Source organism: Schistocerca gregaria, chromosome 2 (assembly GCF_023897955.1).
Source record: "Schistocerca gregaria isolate iqSchGreg1 chromosome 2, iqSchGreg1.2, whole genome shotgun sequence".
NCBI classification, from domain to species: domain Eukaryota; kingdom Metazoa; phylum Arthropoda; class Insecta; order Orthoptera; family Acrididae; genus Schistocerca; species Schistocerca gregaria.
The window spans coordinates 621,567,723-621,592,324 of NC_064921.1; the positions used below are offsets into that span (position 1 = coordinate 621,567,723).

Consider the following 24,602-nt stretch of genomic DNA (forward strand, 5'->3'; position numbering starts at 1 on the left):
TTGATTGGTGCCAAAGAAGGCAAAGAACCAACCACCAAAAGATCGGGGGATGCTGAGTGTTGTCGTCGTCCCCCCCCCCCCCCCCCCCCCTTCCTCCCAGACAGTGATTGTGTGATGCTAATAGATTACACTCATGAGGGAAAACTCTCACATTAGCATAAACCTGAATGTCCTGACAAGATTATAATAGGATGTCAATATGAAGCATCATAGGAAACTGTCCAAGAGGCTGTTTTTGATCCATGATAAACCCTAATTGCATTTCACACAGGTCACAGTCAGACATGTTGCTTCTTTGGGATATAAAAGTTTGCCCCCCCCCCCCCCCCCCCCCCCGCCCTCCTTCCTTCACAGCACCCAGGGATTACTTTTTTCTTCAGATGAAGAAACTATCATGCAACATTCCCAGAATGATGACAAGCTGATTTTCGATGCAGCAAGTTGTCCACAACCAGGTAGCGCCAGTGAGCTGTCCGTCACAATTTCACTGCAGCCAATGACAGCAGTGGAGGCTGTGCAAGCCAGACAAACCATGCCCAGCAAGACAGAGGGTGCACTACCTGTGTGCGTGTGTGTGCTGGTTGTGCAATGCTGGAAGTGTGCAGTGTAGTGGAGACATAGTCCATACACTTTGCACTGGCTTAATTTGAGACAGATACAGCCATAGGCTATACCAAATGTTGTGCCTAGTGCTTGCCCATTTCTGTCATATGAGATACTGGTGGCAACCAGAAGGAAAGGGACCATTATTCTGGATTGTATGGTGAGACCCAAACCACACCAAATTTTAAAAGGAGGCATGAGAAGTGAGGTAGTAGGCATCTGGATTAAGGTGGTAAAATGAATGACAAAAGGTTAACTGCCGAAACACTGAACTCTGAAGAAGTTTATTTCCGAAAGAGGGTATACAACGGTTTTTAGAGGAGGGGAGAGGTGACCATAGGAACGCAAAGTTTAGCTCATAGAAGTCTAACTGATGGCATAGGGGAGCAGAAAAGGAACATGTTAGCAGTACAAGAAGTAGTGGGCAAGAGAGAGCAGTGTCTTTGCATAGTCCCTTGCACATCCGCATCAGTGCGACCTAGTGACTGCTCTTATGCCATCCTGTTGGTCATGGAAGTTTAACAAAATTGTCTGAAGGTGTCTCTTGTTCATCACCCCTCACTGTGACAACTGTAGCACATCAGCATTCCATGCTGAAGGTGTGAGACCATGGGCAGCTGCCCAGAATTCAAGCTAGCTAAAATGTCTCAATAAATAGAAAATACTTTTATTTTTAAAAAATCTGTCATGTCTATCCTGTCCAAGCAGGGGGCACCCACACAAAAATCTATACAGACTTGCAAATATTCCAACTACGTACAAAATACAAGTTTGAACAGTGTTACACATTGATAAAATACTAACATAACATTACATTTTATATTCTGCACAAACTAGAATAGCAACTGCTAGTCACCAGACTGTCTTTATTTTCTCTTCCTGCTTGAGTACTATGTTATTCAAATAATGGCTTTATAAATGTTATTTCATAAAATAAACATATATATTTGAAAACCATGGTATAAGAAAGTCATGCAGTGGCTAAACTGCCCTGAGCTAAGAGTTTCAAGTTTGTCATTGAGATATAACACAACTGCTTTTTTATCTAGTTTACCAAACATATAAAACTTTCTATTTATTTTAGTTGCCCTGTGTACTTTGGTAATCATTGTTGCTACAGCTGTCTGGTCACTGATACCATATTCGATGTGTACATACTCAAAGAGATCAGGTCTGTTTGCTGTCATTGGCTCTGATATATTTCCATCCTGAGTGGGGTTCTGAACCATTTGTTCTATGCAGTTTGCAGAGAAGGCATTTAGTAATGTTCACAGGATGTCTTGTGACAGCTACCACTAACAAAAGTTTAACTATTTGATTGTTGGATGATTAAAGTCTCTTCTGATGTTTTCAGTATGATTGGGGAACTAGCATTGAGGTTTTCACTAACGAAGTGAGTCTGGTACTCAGTAAAATGATACAATTGCAATTTTATGCCCAACCCTGATACTGAGGCTTGCCATAAAAGTCTTGCATGTAGCTTCAATTTTTGTCTCAGTAGGTTTTTCTTGTATACTGCATCAAATACACCAGCTCTGATTCCTGTTAGCCTTTCCATTTGATATAAGGGGTTTATCTAGAAAGTAATTTGCTGCATTTTCCTTTTTTTAAAATTTATTGTTTGGATAGGTTCAGCTAGTTAAAATTCTTTGAAGTATGACCCTTCTGCATCAATACATTTTTGCCAGTGCAGTTTCCATGCATCATAAACTTACTGGCACTCTTCAATTGGGATTCCCTCAATATGCTTTCCTTTGAGGCCCCTTTTCAGCTGAGGAAATAATAAAAAGTCCACCAGGCCTAGGTCAGGGCTGAAGGTTGGTTGTGGCATTATTGACACGCCAGTATGGCTCAGGTAGGCCATGACAACAGAGTCAGTGTGCTGTTGCGATGCAGTTTCCACAATGCGCGGGACTCCTTTTGGAAGTGGGTGTCCCTAGTCTCTATGATTGTATCTGGAGCACTGCCTTGCAAAACAGAGCACTGACAGTCTTGCCAGGAGGTATGAACTCATGGTGCTATCTCCCATGCATTTAAAATAAAATAAAATAAAAAACAATGGGCCTGGACCTCATCCAAGATTTGCTCATGTGAACCTTCTTCTGGACCTCTGACAACACTGTGTGCCATTTTGCATTCTGCCTCTTTGAATTTACTATAAGATCCATGGCTCACTCTCAGTGATCACATTGTCCAGCAAATTGGGATCAGCTTCATTGAGTTGCTTGATTTCTTCACACACTGCCACTCGGTGTTGCTTTTTCACACCAGTCAAAAGTTTGGGCACCAGTTTTGCGCAAATCTTCTGCATGGACAACCCTTCCAATAAAATCCCACACATAACCATTTTGAATAATTCCAATGTTTCTGACATCAAGCAAAGACTCATTCAATGATCTGAATTCAGTGACTGGGACACAAGAGTTTCATGGTTGTCAATTCACAATGTTAACAGGTGTCTCGCTAGAGCCTTGTCAGTGATCTCCTCCTGACCTTCTCTAAACATCTTGTGGCACCTGTTTGACTGTGATCTGCAAATGCAACCATCACCAATGACTTTCTTAAGCAATCCAAAAGTTTCCAGCAGCATCTTGTTGAGCTTCAAACAAAACTTTACTCCATAGCATTGCTCTAAAGATTTCTCCATCATAATTTTCATGTGGCCACTATGTTGAAGTTCACAGAAGAAGCTGTCCTAGACCTCCAACGGTTTGGAGACAATTGAGCAACCTACTGCTGGAAAGCTAAGGGTTCCCTTCACTTTCCCCAACTGGTCAGAGCACTCAGCAATGTATAGTTCCATCACAAAAAATTGTGATCCTTTACTTTTTGGACACATCCTGTATGACAAATTTTCCCCCAAAATTCACTGCTGTCAACTTCAGGTTTCAAACAACTTTCTGTATCTTGTGTTATGTGACTTTCACTGCATTTTAGGAACAGTTCAAATTCTGACCCTTTGCTGCCAGTACTCCGGCAGTCAACCACTGGGATTTCAATACTCTTTCCAGTGCAGGGTGTGGCTCACAAAATAGAGAGAGATATTGTTTGTCAATAAAACATTATCAAGTTAAGGAAAAGGGCAATGAAAACCTGGTGATAAAAAATGAAATCAAACAGGCTTGAGACAGAGTGACATATCAAAAAAGGTAAGCTACAATAACACAATAAAAATACTGTTATTCTACAAATCAGTGATGACATCTTACTAGTTTTGGACAAATAGTATTTGATCTATTTTTTTATTAGCATTTTTTTCTGAGCTTAAACCATATGCAATAGAAAGAATGGTGCTAATTACCACATTAAATTATTACACTGTTTTTCATGCTGCTTGAATAACTGTGATAATGAAGAGTTCACCACATATTTTAACACTAATCAGCTCCTCTGCAGCTCTTGGTTGATGAACTGAAGCTTCTTCACAACCATCTTGGCATCAGTATCTGTTATGCTGTTATATGTTACCAGACGTATGTGCTCAGTGTCCAAAGACAAAGCTTTGACAATTACTGCTTCCTTTCCTAAATACTCTGCCTCTTCATCAGTAACCTGAAAAATAACGTTTTACAATGAGAAGCAAGTGTGTACTAAAATATCATTGCAGCCTTAAATAAGTGAGACTATGATGTGGCTCATTGGTTGCTGAAAGTATTTTAATTGCTATCACTTTGACAGTACAACATCAGAAATGATGTCCCTTTATAAAAATCAGTTTCTTTGTAGCTTCAAGCACAACTGGCTACTATATCAGGTCTTCCATTGAAAAAAGATCCACTACTAGGCAGTGTAAAACTTGCTACATACTTTGAGTAGCTTTATCAGACAATATTTTAACTGTTCTATTAGTATGACTGTCTAAGCATCATATGTTAATAGGAGGGTGATCTTCAAGTGCCACCAACTACACTCCTGGAAATGCAAAAAAGAACACATTGACACCGGTGTGTCAGACCCACCATACTTGCTCCGGACACTGCGAGAGGGCTGTACAAGCAATGATCACACGCACGGCACAGCGGACACACCAGGAACCGCGGTGTTGGCCGGTGAATGGCGCTAGCTGCGCAGCATTTGTGCACCGCCACCATAAGTGTCAGCCAGTTTGCCGTGGCATACCTAGCTCCATCGCAGTCTTTAACACTGGTAGCATGCCGAGACTTCGTGGACGTGAACCGTATGTGCAGTTGACGGACTTTGAGCGAGGGGGATAGTGGGCATGCGGGAGACTGGGTGGACGTACCGCCGAATTGCTCAACACGTGGGGCGTGAGGTCTCCACAGTACATCGATGTTGTCGCCAGTGGTCGGTGGAAGGTGCATGTGCCCGTCGACCTGGGACCGGACCGCAGCGACGCACAGATGCACGCCAAGACCGTAGGATCCTACGCAGTGCCGTAGGGGACCACACCGCCACTTCCCAGCAAATTAGGGACACTGTTGCTCCTGGGGTATCGGCGAGAACCATTCACAACCGTCTCCATGAAGCTGGGCTAGGGTTCCGCACACCGTTAGGCCGTCTTCCGCTCACACCCCAACATCGTGCAGCCCGCCTCCAGTGGTGTCGCGATAGGCGTGAATGGAGGGACGAATGGAGACGTGTCGTCTTCAGCGATGAGAGTCACTTCTGCCTTGGTGCCAATGATGGTTGTATGCGTGTTTGCCGCCGTGCAGGTGTGCGCCACAATCAGGACTGCATATGACCAAGGCACACAGGGCCAACACCCGGCATCATGGTGTGGGGAGCGATCTCCTACACTGGCCGTACACCTCTGGTGATCATCGAGGGGACACTGAATAGTGCACGGTACATCCAAACCGTCATCGAACCCATCGTTCTACCATTCCTAGACCGGCAAGGGAACTTGCTGTTCCAACAGGACAATGCACGTCCTCATGTATCTCGTGCCACCCAACGTGCTCTAGAAGGTGTAAGTCAACTACCCTGGCCAGCAAGATCTCCGGATCTGTCCCCCATTGAGCATGTTTGGGACTGGATGAAGCGTCGTCTCACGCGGTCTGCACGTCCAGCACGAACGCTGGTCCAACTGAGGCGCCAGGTGGAAATGGCATGGCAAGCTGTTTCACGGGACTACATCCAGCATCTCTACGATCGTCTCCATGGGAGAATAGCAGCCTGCATTGCTGCGAAAGGTGGATATACACTGTACTAGTGCTGACATTGTGCATGCTCTGTTGCCTGTGTCTATGTGCCTGTGGTTCAGTCAGTGTGATCATGTGATGTATCTGACCCCAGGAATGTGTCAATAAAGTTTCCCCTTCCTGGGACAATGAATTTACGGTGTTCTTATTTCAATTTGCAGGAGTGTATAAAAGGATGACACACTGTGCATACCTGTTACTGTTTCATGCATACAACAGAACAGCTCTGGAAGTGAAGCATGTCTTGAGGAAAATTTTGCATTGGGCATAGGATAGTACCAAACACTGGGAACTCCAGGTACAAATATCAACAATGTAGGAAAAGACAAATTGCTACTTACCTTAATTGACATGTCAAGTTGCAGACAGGCACAATTTTAAGGCACTTAGCACTTACACAAAGATTCTTACCACAGCCTTCATCAAAATACACACACACACACACACACACACACACACACACACACACACACACACACACACACACACGACTGCCAATTCCAGCATCTCGAGCTGGAATGGTTTGTGTGAATTGTGTTTGTGTGTGTCTCTTTTACTGATGAAGGCTGTGGTAAGAAATAGTGCCTTAAAATTGTGCCTGTCTGCAACTTGACATGTCTTCTTTAAGGTAAGTATCAATCCGTCTTTTCCTACATTGTGTGTAGTATATTATATTTGAAGTGACAACATAATAGTACAGCATGACTTCTTACAAGCCATCTGATGCACTGCAAAACACAACAGTCATACAATTTTGACAGCTGCATGGCAGCAGAAGCAATAAAACTGAGAAGTGTTTAAAGACTGGAAATGATTGGAAGTGTTTAAAAACATAGAAATAACTGGAGGATATGTTATTAAAGTTTGTTCACTACAGCATGTTTACTACCCTACATTGTAGAAGCTATGATATGTTGTACAAATCACAGTAACAGAAACTGTATGGTTTAAAGTAACTGTTGTTTGAAACTTGTGTAGACTTGTTCCCATGTGATAAACCTGTCCATTGTGCTGCAAACACAAGAGAGTGCTTTATTCAGACCACCATCAGCTTCAGCTTACTTTCATCACTTCAATTGTTACAATTAATAATGCTATCTTTTATAGTTTCATAGCTTATCAATTAGATTTAAACAACGAAACCTATAAAAGCCAAGCTTACAGCAAAGGTTATTAACTTGAAAATGCTACTTTGGATAAGGGGAAGAACTGTGTAGAGAATATTTCTCATTTGCTTTCTGAACTGAATAGGAGGCAACTTTCCCTGATACACATTCTTCTTTCCAAGAATGTGCTTGCCGTCAATCTCTGCTTGCCTCTTTTCTTCACCTGCCTATCCATCCATCTCTTCCTACACCATTCAACCATCTTTCCTCATTTGAACTCCTTACACCTTTTGCTACACTTCTTCTCCATCCAAGCTCAATCACTGAAATCTTTCCTTCCTTTGCTCCCCTAACTTAACCAATGCATGCACCTACTTGTTCCACTCCAACATGGTCTTTCCTGACTCTCTCCAATTCCACTGTTCTCTCTTCTCTATCTGTGACCCTTTCATTTCCCCACCATCTACCCCAGCCAGGATCATTACTCAGCCCAGCCAGGGAGCAGCATCATGAAACAACAGTTACTGTGTGTGTATGTTAGCCGTGAAAAAAGACTTTGCATGAAGATATGAAATTTTCCATTTTTCCATGTGCCTTCCTGCTGCATAATGCCTCCTATTTTGCAAACAGTGATCTCTCCTCAAATACATATCATCTCTAAATCTGAGATATTTATACTTATGTGACAATTAAAAGCTGGTATTTTGGTTCATTCAACATTCATTGCACAATTTCAGAAATATAACTACAGGTTTTGAAATTAAACTTTATCACCTTCAATTTAGGTACCCTTATAATCAGTGAATAATTTTAGTTTGTTACACTTTAATTAAAATACTTTGTGACATACTTTTCAATGAGTCAAGTTGTAAATAGCAGGTGTGCTGCCTATCTTGCAGGCAGAAGCTGCTATGCAAGCTGCATAATATTGGGGGGAGGAGAGGGGGGGGGGGACTAGGGAAGCCAGACCACACACAGTAGTGGGGAGAGGATTGGAAGGAAAGGAGAGCCAAATACACACTGCCATCTCTACAGCTGCCTGTGGCTACCACCACTGTCCTTCCCAACACCAATGAAGATGGTGACAAGAATCGTTAAGTACTTTTTTTCATGCACACACAACTATCGATCATGTGAGCTCATGGCATATTGTGTACAAGCTGGCAATTAGTCTCCCTACTACTCATACCTGTCTGTCACCTTATACAAATAAAAATGGTGAAGTCCCAGAAATCTTCTCAAAAGAAATAAGAAAAGCTAAAAATGAAATGCAGAATGCCAAAGCAGCGGGTCATGATGGCTTGATGTTTCAAATATGTAAGCTTGTTGGTGATGAACTAGAACTTCTGACTAAAATGTTTATTGCTTTTATACAAAAAGGCACCGTGTCCATCTCATGGAATAAAGCAAAAACAATCCTCTACACAAAAAGGGAGCACTCACAATAACTGTCCTGTTGGTGTATTCACTGTTATCTATGAAGTTTTGACAAATCAAATCAATGCTGTTGTAGAAGATGCACAACATATAGAGCAAGCTAGATTCTGCAGTGGTTGTACATCAATTGACCATACACACACCAGAGTGAAGTAATTAGTCAAGCCAATAAATATGAAATGCCACTATGTGTGGCTTTCACAGACTTTGAAAAGGTTTTTGGTTCTGTTGGGCTCATTGCAGTTATACAAGCATTGACTCAACATGTGGAAATAAAGTAAAGTACATAAATATATTATATAATATCCATGGCTTCTGACAGCATAGGGAAACACATGAGGAAGCTGTGGGACCCAGTCAGGATACATTTGAGCCAAGTGAAATTGTATTCAGCAAAGAAACAGTGAAAACTGATATTTTGCAGTTAGTTTTGGTAAAGATAGAGGAAATGGAGACAGATAACAATAGTAAATTGAATAGGGTGCAAGACCAAATGGATCAACTTGGTAATCAAGTTTCAGAGTTGATGTTTTAGAAAATAAATTTATTGTTTTCGAAAATGAGCTAGTAAGTGAATTGGCAAAATGATCAAAGAATGTTAATGATGTCAGAGTTGAACAGAAGACCGTAGCAGAAAAAATGGAACAAAACATCACCAGTTTATACCAAAAAATTTTAAATGTTGAAAACAATATGCAGAGTAATATAAATGTTTTAGACAAAGAAACTTCAGCAGTTCAGGAAAATTGCATTCACAAAAATCTGTATTCAAAGAATGGTATTATGTGGTCCAACACTCCAATCAAGTTTTCCATCAGACAATTTACATCCAGTGGATTTTTTGCACCACTGTAGAGATAGTTTTGTCTTAGGCATGAGTGGCCATCAGAAAACTAAATTTGTTAAAAGTTAATTAGTGCTGAAAATCTAATTTGTATATAATAATAAAGTGTGATTGTGGTTAGTACAACTATGATTGTTACAAGAAGACAAAGCTCTATCATGGATAAATTTAAATTTAAATCAGTGGTAAACATATAAAGTTTATAAAAGAGTTTTTTAAATAAATTTTTATCTGAAGTTGGACAGAGGAGAATTAAAAGTAAAATTTTTAATGGCCCTAATTATACAAAATAGAGGCAGTACTTTGAAAGAGTTTTGTAAGAATCAACTTATAAAACTAACACACTTTGTCAAACCATATTCCAAAATGACATTTATTGATGCATTTAAAAGGAGATCTTCAGAAAGGTTGCAGTGGGATTTACTACATGGACTTGATGATTGTCTTCAACAATTTTTACCATATGTTGACAGGCTCAATAGGGCAGTAGAAAGAAATATGTACCAGAACAGTCAGAATGATAGAAATCACAATGGGAATAACTACAGAAACAGAGATAATGGTACCTTCTGTTGTTGTTGTTGGGGTCTTCAGTCCAGAGACTGTTTGATGCAACTCTCCATACTACTCTATCCTGTGCAAGCTGCTTCATTTCCCAGTTCGTACTGCAGTCTACATCCTTCTGAACCTGCTTAGTGTATTCATCTCTACAATTTTTACCCTCCACGCTGCCCTCCAATACTAAATTGGTGATCCCTTGATGCCTCAGAACATGTCCTACCAACCGATCCCTTCTTCTGGTCAAGTTGTGCCACAAACTTCTCTTCTCCCCAATCCTATTCAATACCTCCTCATTAGTTATGTGATCTACTCATCTAATCTTCAGCATTCTTCTGTAGCATCACATTTCGAAAGCTTCTACTCTCTTCTTGTCCAAAATATTTATCATCCATGTTTCACTTCCATACATGGCTACACTCCATACAAATACTTTCAGAAACGACTTCCTGACACTTAAATCTATACTCGATGTTAACAAATTTCTCTTCTTCAGAAACGATTTCCTTGCCATTGCCAGTCTACATTTTATATCCTCTCTACTTCGACCATCATCAGTTATTTTGCTCCCCAAATAGCAAAACTCCTTTACTACTTTAAATGTCTGATTTCCTAATCTAATTCTCTCAGCATCACCCAAGTTAATTCGCCTACATTCCATTATTCTCGTTCTGCTTTTGTTGATGTTCATCTTATATCCTCCTTTCAAGATGCTTCTATCAAGATCGAAATGTTAATAGAGAGAAAAATTTTGAAGACATGAATAATGGAAATACCCACGGGCATTTTAATAGGAAAAACAATTATAGCAGTAACTACTTGGGAAATCGCAGTTTGCCTCAATGGAGGTCCACAGTTTTGGGGTGAGGAAACACAACAAGCACAGGACCCCAAGTTGCACTTGCAATTAGACAATAATAACAGTGTTAATGATATGGCACAGGTATCTGAAGTTGATCAGAAGGAATATCAGATTTTTCATTTATGTTTTGATCAAAAAGTTTAGGCATACTATGTTTTATTATGGTGATGTAGGTACTAATTACGAATGAGAATGTGTGAGTAGTGAGAATTTTGATGTGGTATGTACTAATGATTTCTACTCTTGGTTGGAAAACAGCGTTATTAATGTTTGTAAATCAGGTGATGAGTGTATTGGATCTGAATTTGATGATATTTTTGATGTAGATGTGAATGAGAGCTGTGAAATGACTGAGGTTTGGTAAGTCTGAGGCTGGTAGCTTATTGAAAATGAATGTAGGTGAGGCAAGTGACTTTGATGGAGATAAGACTTATGTTGTTGATGAAGTAATTTTGGAAGAATATGATGATGGTGAGTATCAGGTATTTGTGGAGTTTAAGAACAATGAAGTTTCAGGATTATTTGTGAATGATGCTGATAATACAGATAAGTGAGTCATGGAATACCAGTCCAGTCAAAGCAGTTTTTTGTTAATATCATGCAGAGTAATGATCCAAGCAGTAACAGGGTGTATACGCAGAAAAGGGGGAGGGGGAAAAAAAATGGATTTCCCAGTTAAAAATACACTTTTTCCCGAGTGAAAATATACTTTTTCCTTGTTAACTGACAGTGTATTTTCTCTTGGAACTGTATAGCTTATAAGCCCTTTGAATGATTATGGTTTTATACACGGGCGTAGAATTTCGCGGCGCTTTAGAAAACTAAACACAGAAAAAAACGTGTTTTGGAAAGATCTTTGATGTGCAGCAACATCTACGCTGCATATTTTTGTATTATGAAAGTATAAATTCGAATTCCACCAAACACCGCACTTACTTTCCGAAGCATTGAAATTGAGATTGTGATGCGCCTTTGTAAGCCAGTCATGGCCATGTCACGTGATCTCGCTAGCCGATCACAGCAGGTATTCAGTGCTTGGGACACATGTTGTCAACGAATAGCAACATCACTGTTAAGCAGCGTGAACACACAAACAGAAAAAGTTTAAGGTTTAAATTAATATACATAGTGTTGCTACACAAAATGCAAAGCTTTCACATGTAATATTGATCTATAAGATTAATACGATGCAAGAGCAGCTAAGCTTTCACATACAATGGCGGTCTTTTATGCACATATTACAATTTAAGATATATCACACACAGGTGCCAGTAAAATTTTTAATAATGTAAATGTCTAATATTCTGGGCTTGAAATTCGTCTAAATGGCTCATCATCAAAGAGATGACTTTTAAATGAGAGTCAAACACTCTGTGATTTAAGAAATTCATTGTACATTATCGCACATAGTTACAGTGTAACTGCCAGAATAGGAGGCCAACTTTGATGGTAACAGTTTTCAAACCATCATTCGGAATATTTTCCCGCGACCTGTTAGAAACAGGTTTGTTTCTGCATTTGCCAGAGTGTGCCAGATGATGACAGGCGTCGCGGTGCTTGCGCAGCTACGATGTCGTAGCCAGCCTGTATGTTCATAAATGTAAAACATTAAAAGATCTTACATTGTGTCATAAAAGAAACAGACATCAGAGGATACTCTGAGAGGATAGGAAATTCGTGACCCATATCAAAATGTACACATTTAAAATGCACATTTGTATGTCCAGATTCCCAGTGAAGCAGACCACGACCTGATGTTAAGCTTTTCAATGTGCTTTTTGGGATGTAAATTTTCTTGGAGTACCAGTACTGTATTATCTCGTGTTTGGTTCTTTATTGTGGCATAATGCCAAATGTGATAGAAGTTGAAAATGTACACTTGAAATGCAGTGAACAGTGTGTGGAATTAAAAATAATTTGTTTCAAATATATTGTCTGCCTCAGCGGAAAAGATTAATAGAAGAAACTTTCTTTGCTAAACCGACAAAAATAACTCCATTGTTCTGCAAGGCAATTAATGTTTGACTGTCAGAAAAGCGGGAATAAAATAAAATCTGTAACTAATAACACATTTTAGCCTTCCGTAATTATGTGAATGTATTGTAATTCACTTGGTAGCTCCCAGCCACAGGAATCTGTTTTGTTTTCATTTGATGTGAGAGCAGTAAACGAAGAGGAAACAGCAAAATCACAAAATGTAAACACGGGTCATGTGGAGACTACCCACTTCCTCACTATAACTCAGACTGCTCTGCACATCAGCACAGATCCATGATATTTCCGAACCTGGGCAATACCCCGCCACTCTCTCGAGCGTTTGAGATAGGACGTCAAAAAATTGAATTTTCAAAAATATGTTCATCTTGTAGCGCACATCTTTCTGAAGAGTCTGATGCATAAAACATATGCGTTCAAGGAAATGTAAGACATGTTATTTGTCTTAAGTGTGCCAAAGTGCAGTGCCTTGTCTCCTCACACAGGATTCTTCTATTGCACATCACTGTATTTCACTATTTGGAATTGAAACGTGAATATTCTGTAATGGATGCCATCAAACCATATTCAGGACAGTGGAAATTAAAGTGTCCTGTGGTGCCTCTCCTGCACCCTTTGTTTCCTATCAGCTCACAACTTGCTGCTTTGTGTGACATAAAATTAAATACAGGATACAAAAAAAAACAATAAAGACATGAGACAAGCAAGAAAGTACACATTTCTTCAATCCTTAGCTCCTAGCATTTTTTCTCTCTTTCCTTTCTGTGAAAGAATCTATTACCTCATCAAAGTTCGTCAAACATTTTACTACATGAAAAGTCGAAATGTCGTTGTCTAATACTGAAAAAGCTGTTAATACAAATAGGACCCAAGACTGCTGTGGTTTCCCAATCTGATTACATCTATTTTGTCTCTGTTTCCTAGATAAAACAAAATAGGACTTTCTAATACTGCAACAATTGTAATACACACAAATAAACGACACTGTTTTGGCACAAACGGTCTTTTTTGTAATGACAGAATATAATTCACAAAGCACCAATATCAAATGCCTATTAGGCCTACTACAAGCAAAAAGCTTTACATTAGGAAATAGTTTCACACTTCATTTATACGCTCCAGTTTCTGAAGCGTGAGATTGAAAATTAGTAGTACGAAATTTTTATACCTACTTGGAATCGTCACATCGTTCCATAATTTGTGTGATGTCCCTGTTTCTTCTCCTTCCTCATTCTAACAGTCTTGTTGTCACTAATTCTGTAACTATTCCTGCCAATGTCAAAGCTTATTCACAGGTTAACTTCGCTAACTCTGCCAGAACCACCGGTTTAGTTATCCTCCGATAATTCTCCGGTTAGGCATTGTTACATGTTTGTTCAATGCATTTTCCATGCTTCTTCCAGCATAGAACTTAAAGCGGCTACTAGCCGTGGACTGTACAACTGGCCCTTACTAGTATAGCGATCTGTCCAAAAATTTTCTGTCAAAATTTCATTTTCTTGGATGCACCGAGAAGGTAATATGTAATCTTTCTTACCTGTTATTCATTTATTTCCACTCCTGTAGTTTGAATCTATGGATTTTGCTAGTAATTGTAACAATGCTCATCATTTGCAAACTCAATCAACCACACAATCAGACAGCGGTTGATATTCATCCATTCGGCCTTACTATGCTCAGCTTGTATAGCCCCCTTTGTAGAAAAGTTTGTTTCTACATGCGACGAGGATTCCCCTGACAGAGACATGTACACTATGCACGCATTCACAAATCAATTTACGATTCATTCAGAAATCAACTTAGAATGTGTTCAAAAACTGACAGGGAGGCGTTTCGAAGTCATATGAATAATCGATTCTCTAACGTTGGCTGGATGCCAGTCGCTTTGTGAAACAAGGTGTTTTCCTCAAGAATATGAATTTATATTCCCACTCACATCTGCGTATATTCTTCTGGTCTGTGAACATTGTTGTGAATTTTTCAAGTCAGCTCACTCATCGTACACTTCAACTCTCAATATTTTCTCTTCTGTTTTGAAAATTTTGAAGCTGTGCCTTTATGGATGTAAACTTGCAATGTGTGATTCTAGTAGGTTTATATTGTCACTGCAATTATAGTATAGTGTTGTAATGTTGTAGTTTTGACTTTGTATCAATTGTCTTGTGACAGAATGTTCCACAGTTCTGAAAATCTGAATGCCATGCCCTGATATATGTATAAATTGTGACTTGTATACTAGATATTTTTCTGTAATATGTTATGTAACAGATACTTCAATACACCTGTATTCCATCTTTTGGCATCATTTTGTACACCATTTGGCAAACTTGATAGTAAGTCACAAAATATTGCAAACATATTGTTTCAATATTTTGTGAGGGGGATTTTGTAAAGGGACACCTTCCTCTAGCATTACCTTTCCTCAACAGAAGTAATCGATACTAAAAATATTTTTTTGAGTTTTGAATAGGTCCTAAAAAAAATCTCATGATTTTCTGCACACTGTGTTGTAATGCAAGCTACAATACCTAAAAAGAACTTACTTCATTTTCTTTTTGTTACAATCAATATGTACTAGCTCCTAATGTAGAGTTGAAATTATTTTCTATTAGAAACATGTGAAATTATGGAATATTTGTCACATTTAAAATTTCTATTATTAATTACAAAATTTAGTGCAAGTTATTAAATTTATTTCTGAATTCATTTGTAATTTAATAGAAGGTCATTTGTCAAGAAACTTTGTAAACCCTTTGGAATATTGTTAGTACCACAGAGTAACAGCGGGTATGCCTCTGATGTCATCGGAGGTGTTTTTGGTTTTGGAAATATCAATGTAATTTTCCATTTTGTTGAAGTGGAAAATTGTAAAGACAGTGCGATACAGAAAAATGTGAGACACTAAAAATTTTCAAGTAAAACAAAAAATATAGCAGAGGATTACTTTGAAGTTATTACTTCAATTGGAACCATGAGAACCTATAATGTCAAAAATTTCAGCTTCAAGAAAAAGCTTATTAAAAGAGTTAACCATAAAGACAGTGACAATCAACAAATGATGTGAGGGAGGGGTAGATTATAGACCTATATAGGTAACTAATGCAAAATTTTGCACACAGGACATCAGTAGTAGCAATGCATACAATAATAAGTATTTGTATTTTATATTAAATTATAGGCTACATGGGTGATGCTATATTTACCTGCTCTAATCGACTGCATAGTTCTGGTGCTTTAATTTTTCTTTCAACATTGACCATAATAATATTTGTGTGGACACTTGCTGGGTCAATATGGATATATTTGCTTCCAAACTCTGATACACCTGTAAAACAGGATCAGAAACAAAGTGATTTAAAATGATATTACAGCTCAATCCTTAGGATACTCTAATGTGATTCAATAAACAACAACCACTTAAGGCAGATGAGTGCCATAAATGCTATTGTGAAATGGAGTATCAATTTTTTACTTTCAATTTCTCTAGTTCCTATATTTTGTTATTATATGCAAAATCCAGGATGGAATGTAACAACGTTATGCAAGGGATAGTTGCTACTCACCATATAACAGAGACACCAAGTCGTGCATCGGCTCAACAAAAAGACTGACACAAAGTGAGCTTTTGGTCAACAAAGCTTTTCTCAAAAACATACAACATACACTCACACATTCATGCAAACACAACTCTCACACACACATGACCACAGTCTCTAGCTGCTGAAGCCAAACTGGCTGTCTGTGACTCAGTATCTCTGCTATATGATGAGTAGCAACAATCACTTTCATAATATTTTCATTAGATGAAGCATATTATGTCTAACTATTGGGTGCATTTAGCTTATAAAATTGACATTCAGCAAAAGAACTGTGGAAGGGAAAATCATTTTTGAGCCGGTTTCAAGTTTCTCCATGATAGTAGGATGTTACTTGAAACAAAGGTTATATTTTAAATAAATTTCACGTTAAAAGTATTCTGGGATAAATGAAACACAATGTTTGTTTCTAAAATGATGTGAGAGAAAGATTGTAATAGCTTTTGGTCTCAAATAATAATTAATAAAACCAATATTTGGATGTAAATTAAAACAAAATGACATTATTGCATTACATGCTGTTTTTACAACAAATTTATTTCAAATGACAGAGGTAATACATATGAGGTATTCCTAAAGCAATAAATTACAAAAATGCTACAAAATAAATTAGTTCTGTTATGTAGATACATGAAAATTAACTGAAAGAACAGAAAAAAATGAAAAAGTGGGGGTTACACAGGTACAGTACAATGAAATCATACATTGTCACTGCATATTTATTATAAACATGAAAACTAAATGTTAGGAAGTTCACACTTTCCCAAAAGTTCTGGTAAGCTATATTGTCCCCTTTTTCCAAACAGTGCTTTCACATCGCACAACAATATCATCAGCATTTGTGACTCTTACGTCAGTTTCAGGTGTAAATATACAAATGCTTTGGAAGACTTCCTCATTGTTCCAAGGGGGTGGGGGAGTGGATGGGGGGGGGGGGGGGTCAGAATCCTTTGCAACTTGTGATGGACTGCAGTATTTCAGGTATCTCAGTCAGAGAATTGTCAGCACTAAGTTATGTTTAAGCCTCAGAATCACAAAACACCAAAATTTGAGGTGTACCACTATTGAAATAAAGCCTTCATACTAAAATTTATTAACAATGATAAAATCAAAGTCCAGTTTTTGAGAAGAGTAACACACAAGTCAAATTATTTTCATTTCCCTAACATTAATGACACTACTGTAAGGTCATTTCATGTCAAAGCACCCTTCATAAGAAAATATAAAGTTTAAAAGATCTTAAAATGTGGCATATTTTTCTGTAGCCAAAAGGTCATGGAAGCAGAAATTAATGTCAGCTTTCATTATATCCTGGCTTGAAAGGTGTAAAACAGTTACAAACTTACTATTAATGTCAGGGAAAAAAATTGTAAAATTTAATGTGAAATGTTGGCAGCCCTACAGACTAGTGTCTTTGAAGTTGAATGTGCATGTGTTGTGCATATTCTCTCTGGATAATTGTGAAGCTGTAACTATGGTTTTACATTTATAATACAGGTAAATAAGCTCTGAATCTTAAAAAAAAAGAAAATATGGAATTTCTATCACACCTGCTACACAGAAATAGACATTTATTTGTTTATCAGTTTAGTTTCATGTTATGTAAAGTTGAAAGTATGTAAAAGTGAGGTTAGTTACATGGGCCTTTTTTTTAGTGCTCAGAGCCATTTGAATCATTTTTTTTGTAGGAACACACTATCATGTCAAGAAATGCATTTCGGGTGTGACATGTCAAAGTGTTAGAGCTGTTACCGTGATACCAGAACTTTGTAACAAGTAAATTTTACTGTAACAACAGACACAGTTATTGTTATTGTTGATATTATTGTTGTGATTGTTATCATTATCAACCAGCTGAAAATATTATTCTTGTAATTTATTATAGGACAAGCATATCATCCACTGAAAGGTGCCGCAGGTTTAGGGAAAAACTGGAGCAATCTCCAATTTAGTATCAGGCAATGTTAGAAAAGGATTGCAAAAGAGATAAGTTACATAGAGAAAACAATAAAACTGCCTTGCAGGATGATCAAAAGAAACTTACACTTAAATGTACACAAGATAGGGAAAGACAAAGCAGGCATCGAGAAAAGAATAAAATTTCTGCTCAAACTCCCATTTCGCCTTGCATTTTGTCACCCTCTAAATCATACATTTCCAAAAGACCACTTGGGAAGGCATTAAACAAGATGAAGAAAAGCTTACCATGCAGCCCAAGTTAACAAAAGGATGTAGTGACAAAGCTGCCTGAAGTTGCAAATAAACGTAAAAAAGATATGTACAAGAGAGGGAGTAAGTTTCTGAGTGCAGGTACAGACAATAAAATTAAGAACTTCTACCTTCATGATGACATAAGCTGTAAAGAACCAGCAAGAGAAGATGTGGTTTGTGTCAAGAACCCTGAAACTGGAGACCGAGAACAGAAAATGATGACAATATCTGAAGCATATGAACAATTTATTCTTGAATATCCAGAGTGTCAGATAAAAAAATCAAAATTCTTCTCTCTTCGTCCACCTTTTGTATACCCTGTGTCATTTATGCCACATAATGTGTGTATTTGTCAATACCATGCAAACATACAGTATTTGGTTGAAAGCATTGCAAGAGAAACCAATGCATTTCCAAGTAGAGCACAAGATTTAGTTAGCATTCTTGTTCGTAACACAGAAAATTATAAGTGTATGTCCAGTGCCTGCGAAAAGTGTAACACTTAAAATGCTAAGAGCCTTGTTGATGAAGAAGTACTGAACAATGAGCTTGAATGGACTCAAGGAAAGATGTTGAAGGTCGCCCTCAGTGTATAAAAACAGTTAGGACAGTTTTGAATGCCCTTAAAGAAATAGAAAAACAGCTTCTGGGATTCAGACTGCACTGTTATGTTAAAAAGAAACAGTCAAAGTACTTTGAGGAAGCAAAAAGTAAATTTCAGTAATCAAGATTTGCTTTTGCAGGTTGACTATGCTAAAAATTATACTTCTGTTTGTCAGGGTGGGATCCAGAGTGCTCACTGACACCAACAGCTGTGGCCTGGATTAAAGATGGCACCATACTCAACTATGTCATTGTTAGCTATGACTTGTCCCACAATAAATATTCAGTTTGGACAATGCTTAAGCTGCTTTTTCAGGACCTAAAGAGAGAATTTCCTTATCTTCAAAAGGTCAAGGCTTTTTCCGATGGTTGCACAGCACAATTCAAGAATCACTTCTCTTTAATAAATGTTACATATTTACAAGCTGACTTAAGCATTACTGGTGACTGGATTTTTTTTGCCAGTTCTCACGGTAAAGGTGCAGTTGATGGCATTGGTGGTACCGTGAAAAGAACAGTGTGGAGAACTGTAAAATCATGGAGGGTTACTATTAACACTCCTTATGATTTTTAAAGTGCTTCAAGGAGAAACTGAAAGGGATTACAACCCTCTACTTATCATCTGAAGAAATTAATTCAGCAATGGCTATGTTGGATAATCGTTGGAAAGACTTACAGCCTATTCCAGGATTGCACAAACTCCATTGCATTATAGCAGTTAAAGAGGGAGTTATAAGGGTTTCTGCTACATCTGCCCAAGAGATTACAACAGTGATATCACTTCATAACCATGAAAATTCACACAATTCGATTTGTAGTGCTGATAGTGAAGAATCCTTGAAACTTACTATAGGAGACTTTGTACAGTCAGAATTGACTGTCACTGGAAAGTCCTGTTTGAAGAAGAAATACTTTGCAGAAGTTCAAGTTGATGAACAAGCTGAGCAGGTCTTGCTGAAGTATATGCAGCCCAATGGGAAATGCTGGATTTGGCCCACAGAAGAAGACATATCTTAGGAAAATATTTCAGTAATCTCATAGAAAGTAAATCCATCCAAGCTGTTGATAACAGGGGACAGTTTGTTTTTCAGTAGTATATTGATGTATCTATATGTCACACCCGCAACATGAAGGAAAAAAATAAGTTGTCTTTTGGAAGTGTCTGGGAATAAGTTATCATATCTTGCATTTTATTACTCCTTTCTTCATTGTGTAAAAAATTATCCACCATTCTGATTCAAAAGTAGAAGTCGAAATAACTAAAGAACACGGCTATGTGCAAATGAAGGATAAAGTTCTGTCACACCTGCAACACTTCTTCACAATTTTTTTAGCAGGTTGAGTGTAAAATTAAGAGCTAAAATTTTTACAGGCACTTAATAACATGCTATTCCATTCACTAAATTAAAGTTAGCCTTACTCTGACACCTGAAGTACAAATAAATATAACTTTATGTGTGAAAAATGTGACAAAATGTCAGACCCTTAACAGTGGAATGACCCTGTAGTATTTTACAACTTCTTTGAAAATTATCTAAACCAGTTGAAACCAAGCAATCACATCTTGTCTCTAAAATAATTGTTTTTGTCACATTTTTGGCACTGGATGTTCATTAGCATCATGCATATGTACATTTAACGCTAAATTATTTTGCTTTTCATGATTAATACACTGTATTCCAGTAATTGCTATTTTGTTCATGTGTACATAGCTTATTTTCACATTTTGGCATCTCTAGGTCAAATCCCCTTTACCATGGGTCAAAACTCCCATAATTCAGGAGCTTTGACTTATATGTCAGCCACTAGACTAAACTGATCTAAAGTTGTTTCTGAACAATGGAGAACATTTTTATAAATCAGGTAGGTACTGGGCATATTCAGGAATTTGAATTCAGTATTAGACAGAAATCAACTTAAAACAAATAGACTTACAAAATGCATTTTAGAAAGTTTGTCGAACTTCCCTTAAGTCCCACATTGTTTTTATTATAGACTGATGATGTTAATGCAGAATTAACTTCCAAGCATACTACACTATTTACTGATTACATAATATAATGTTGTCACTAATTATCACACTGTTGTGTACTTAACATAAATAAAATGAATGAATAACATAAAAATAAGACCACCTATGCCTCCAGTAAGTGAACTGTTCAATAAGAACAATATTGTCATATATGTATAAAGAAATTGTGTCAATTTCTGCCTCTCATCACAAAAGTTATATAAAACAAGGAAGAGCTATCAAATGCAAGCACTATAAAAAGTTAAGTGTATACCGTAGCTAAGAGAAAATTTTGAGTAGAATACACATGTAAACTACGTCTCTTGTAAGCTGTCAGCTGCAAGTTCTATTCTAAGGGGCCTCATCAAATCAGCCAGTAACTTTGCTTCACTTCTACCATATAATTCTTACTTTCACTCAATACTAGAATATGAAATTATATATGGACAAATGCATCCTAAAGTACAAGCATTCCAGAATATAGCATGTAATTTGAGATAAGATGATAGCTGTTCAGGAAATTTCATATCATTACTCTACAGATTGTATTTTTTTTAAATTGTGATTTATTCATTTCACAATGTATATTTACTATCCATATTATTAGGGTACAGAAAACACATTAAATCTAAAACATAGCTTCACTGTTATGGAACCACACCTAATGAGGGGCAACAACATCTCAATAATAATGTAAAATACTTATTTTCAACCAATAAAGACTAACGAAAAACTTAATTTTGTCAAGTTTATCATTTATCAGTTCCTTCTCTCTCCTGCATGCAAAAGATCTGGCTTCATGTTTGGAATGTTTTGTTCTTGCTATTTGATGTGGATTTTCATCCCCATACATTGAATGGTTTGCACATTTAATTTTAAAGAATGAGTGGAGAGCATAAAATTATCTTCATTTGTTTGTTATGCAAATAGTTCAAGCAGTTCTTAAATAATTCAGATTTGCTGTAAACAAACATGACTATTTCATGATGCATAAAGTTGCTGGTTCAAAACAGAAATTGATAGCAGTGAGATTTCTGGGGAAATTTTAGGTATACATTGAAAGGTGATGTTATTTATCACAGCAGGCAAGAAATTCCAGTCCACTGAGACAGAAATTGCAGCTGCATGTCAGACTGTTTGGACAAGACTCAGACGTCAGGAGTGGGGATAAAATGATAACTGGATCCTTCTACACTCGCCAGACTCAATTTCTGATGTAACTGAAAACATTAGAGAAAACCTCAGTTCACTTATATGTAAGTTCACCAGTCATTTTGTAATCACTGATGGAGACTAACCATCTAACAATTAGTTGGGAAAATTACAGTTTTGTTAGTGCATAATAAGACATCCTATGAAACTTTGCTAAATGCCTTCACTGAAAACATGTAGTTAGAAACCCCACTCATGATGAAAATATGTTGGATCTAATGCCAGCATATAGACCTGATCTCTTTGACGATGTTCACATTGAAACTGGTATCAGTGGCCAAGATGCAGTTGTGGCAACAATGATTGCCAAAGTACAAAGGACAAGCAGAAAGATACACATGTTCAGTAAACTGGATAAAAAATCACTAGTATCACATCTCAATGAGAACTTGAAACATTCAGCACAGAGCAGGTAGTATGTAGAGGAACTATAGCTCAAGTTTAAAAAAAGAGTCAGCCAAGCACTGGGTAGATATGTACCAAGTAGAACAGTTCATAATGGGAAGGAACCTCCATGCTACACAGTCACTGTAAAGAAACTTCTAAAGGAACAGAGATTGCTGCATAATAAGTACAAACAAAAGCGTAGGACTATAGATAGAGAGATGATGAATGAAATGAGTTTGGCTGTCAAGAGAGTAATGCATGATGCCTTCAATGTCTACCATAGCAGAATTTGGACAAATGTTCTTTCACAGAACCCAAATAAATTGTAGTTGTATGTAAAGGCTGTTGGTGGTACCAAACTTAGTGTCCTGTCCCTAGTGAATGAGGGAAACTGAGATGGAGGGTAGCAAGGCAAAATCCGAAATCCTTAACTCCATTTTCAAATGTACGTTTACAAAGGAAAACCCATGAGAACCGCCCCAATTTAATCCTCGTACCACTGAAAAGATGAGTGAAATAGAAATTAGTGTAAGCAGTGTTGAGAAACAGCTGAAATCATTACAATTTAACAATGCTTCTGGACATGGTGGAGCACTGTTAGATTCTAAACTCAATTTGTGGCTGAAAGCCCCTCTTCTAACTATCATAGATCCCTCAAACAAAAAATTGTGCCCAGTTCTTAGAAAAAATCACATGTCACACACCTCTACAAGAAGGGCAGTAGAAACAATCCAAAAAACTACCATCCAGTATTGTTGACATTGATTTGTTACAGAATCTTAGTACATATTTGGAGCTCAAACATATTGACCTCTTCAGTGCCAACCACCATGGATTCCAAAAACATCAATCATGTGAAACCCACCTTGCAAGCTTTTATGCTTACAGTCAAAGGTATAATCTTTTGAGGTATCAAGTGAAATTTGTGACTGGATTGAGGACTTTTTGTTAATGAGGACACAGCATGTTATCTTGGATGGAGAGTCATCAGAAGTTGAAGTTATTTCAGATGTGCCCCAGCAATGTGTGTTGGGACCCTTTGTATTCATATGTATACTAATGACCATGCAGAAATATTAATAGTGAAATCACAATTTTTGAAGACAGTTTAACTGTCTATAATGAAGTACTGTCTGAAAGACGCTGCATAAATATTCAGTCAGATTTCAAATCTGTGCAAAGATTGGCAGATTGCTTTAAATGTTCAGAAATGTAAAACTACACACTTCACAAAATGAAAAAATTTAGTATTCTATGACTACAATATCAATGAGTCACTGTTGATATTGGCCAACTCATACAAGTACCTGGGTGCAATATTTTGCAGGGATATTAAATGGCATTATCACATAGGATCAGTCATGGGTGAAGCAGGTGGTAGACTTCAGTTTATTAGGAGAATATTGGGTAAGTGCAAGCAGTCTATAAAGGAGATAACTTACAAATCACTTGTGCGACCAAGTTTACAATATTGTTCAAGTGTGTGGGACCCTTACCCCATGGAACTAACAGGGGATATTGAACATATACGTAGAAGGACAGCATGTATGATCACAGGTTTGTTTAATCCACGGGAGAGTGTCACAGAGATACAGAAGATACCAAACTCTTGAAGATACATGTAAATTATCTCGAGAAAGTCTGTTAACAAAGTTTCAAGAATCAGCTTTTAACGGTTGCTCTAGAGATATACTACAACAACCTATGTGCCACTCACATGGCGATCATGTGGATAAGATTAGAATAATTACTGCACACACAGAGGCATTCAAACAATCATTCTTCTCTCACTCTATTTATGAATTGAACAAGAAAAAACCCTAGTAACAGGTAGAATGGGATATACCCTTTGTTAGGCACCTCACAGTGGCTTGCTGAGTATAGATGTAGGTATACATATAGATGCTACTGGTAAGAATTTTTAATTAGTAGGTGATATAGTTTCCTTCAACGTGCAGCACATATGTGCCTAAGGATTTTTTTCTGGCAGTTTCAATATGTGAAAGATGTTTGTT

At 37.6% G+C, this 24,602-nt stretch overlaps 1 protein-coding gene across 4 annotated transcripts in view; it reads right to left on the reverse strand.

Moving 5' to 3' along the window:
- Window positions 1-1,248: 1,248 nt before the first annotated feature.
- Window positions 1,249-24,602, reverse strand: part of LOC126334613 (uncharacterized) — a 209,442-nt gene continuing 186,088 nt past the window's right edge. For all 4 annotated transcript variants that reach the window (XM_049997020.1, XM_049997021.1, XM_049997018.1 and 1 more), the window contains exons 9-10: window positions 15,771-15,892; window positions 1,249-4,155 (exon numbers count right to left, since the gene is read on the reverse strand). In XM_049997020.1, coding sequence (XP_049852977.1) covers window positions 3,985-4,155; window positions 15,771-15,892 — 293 coding nt within the window. In that variant the 3' untranslated portion in view covers window positions 1,249-3,984. The remainder of the gene's footprint in view (window positions 4,156-15,770; window positions 15,893-24,602) is intronic.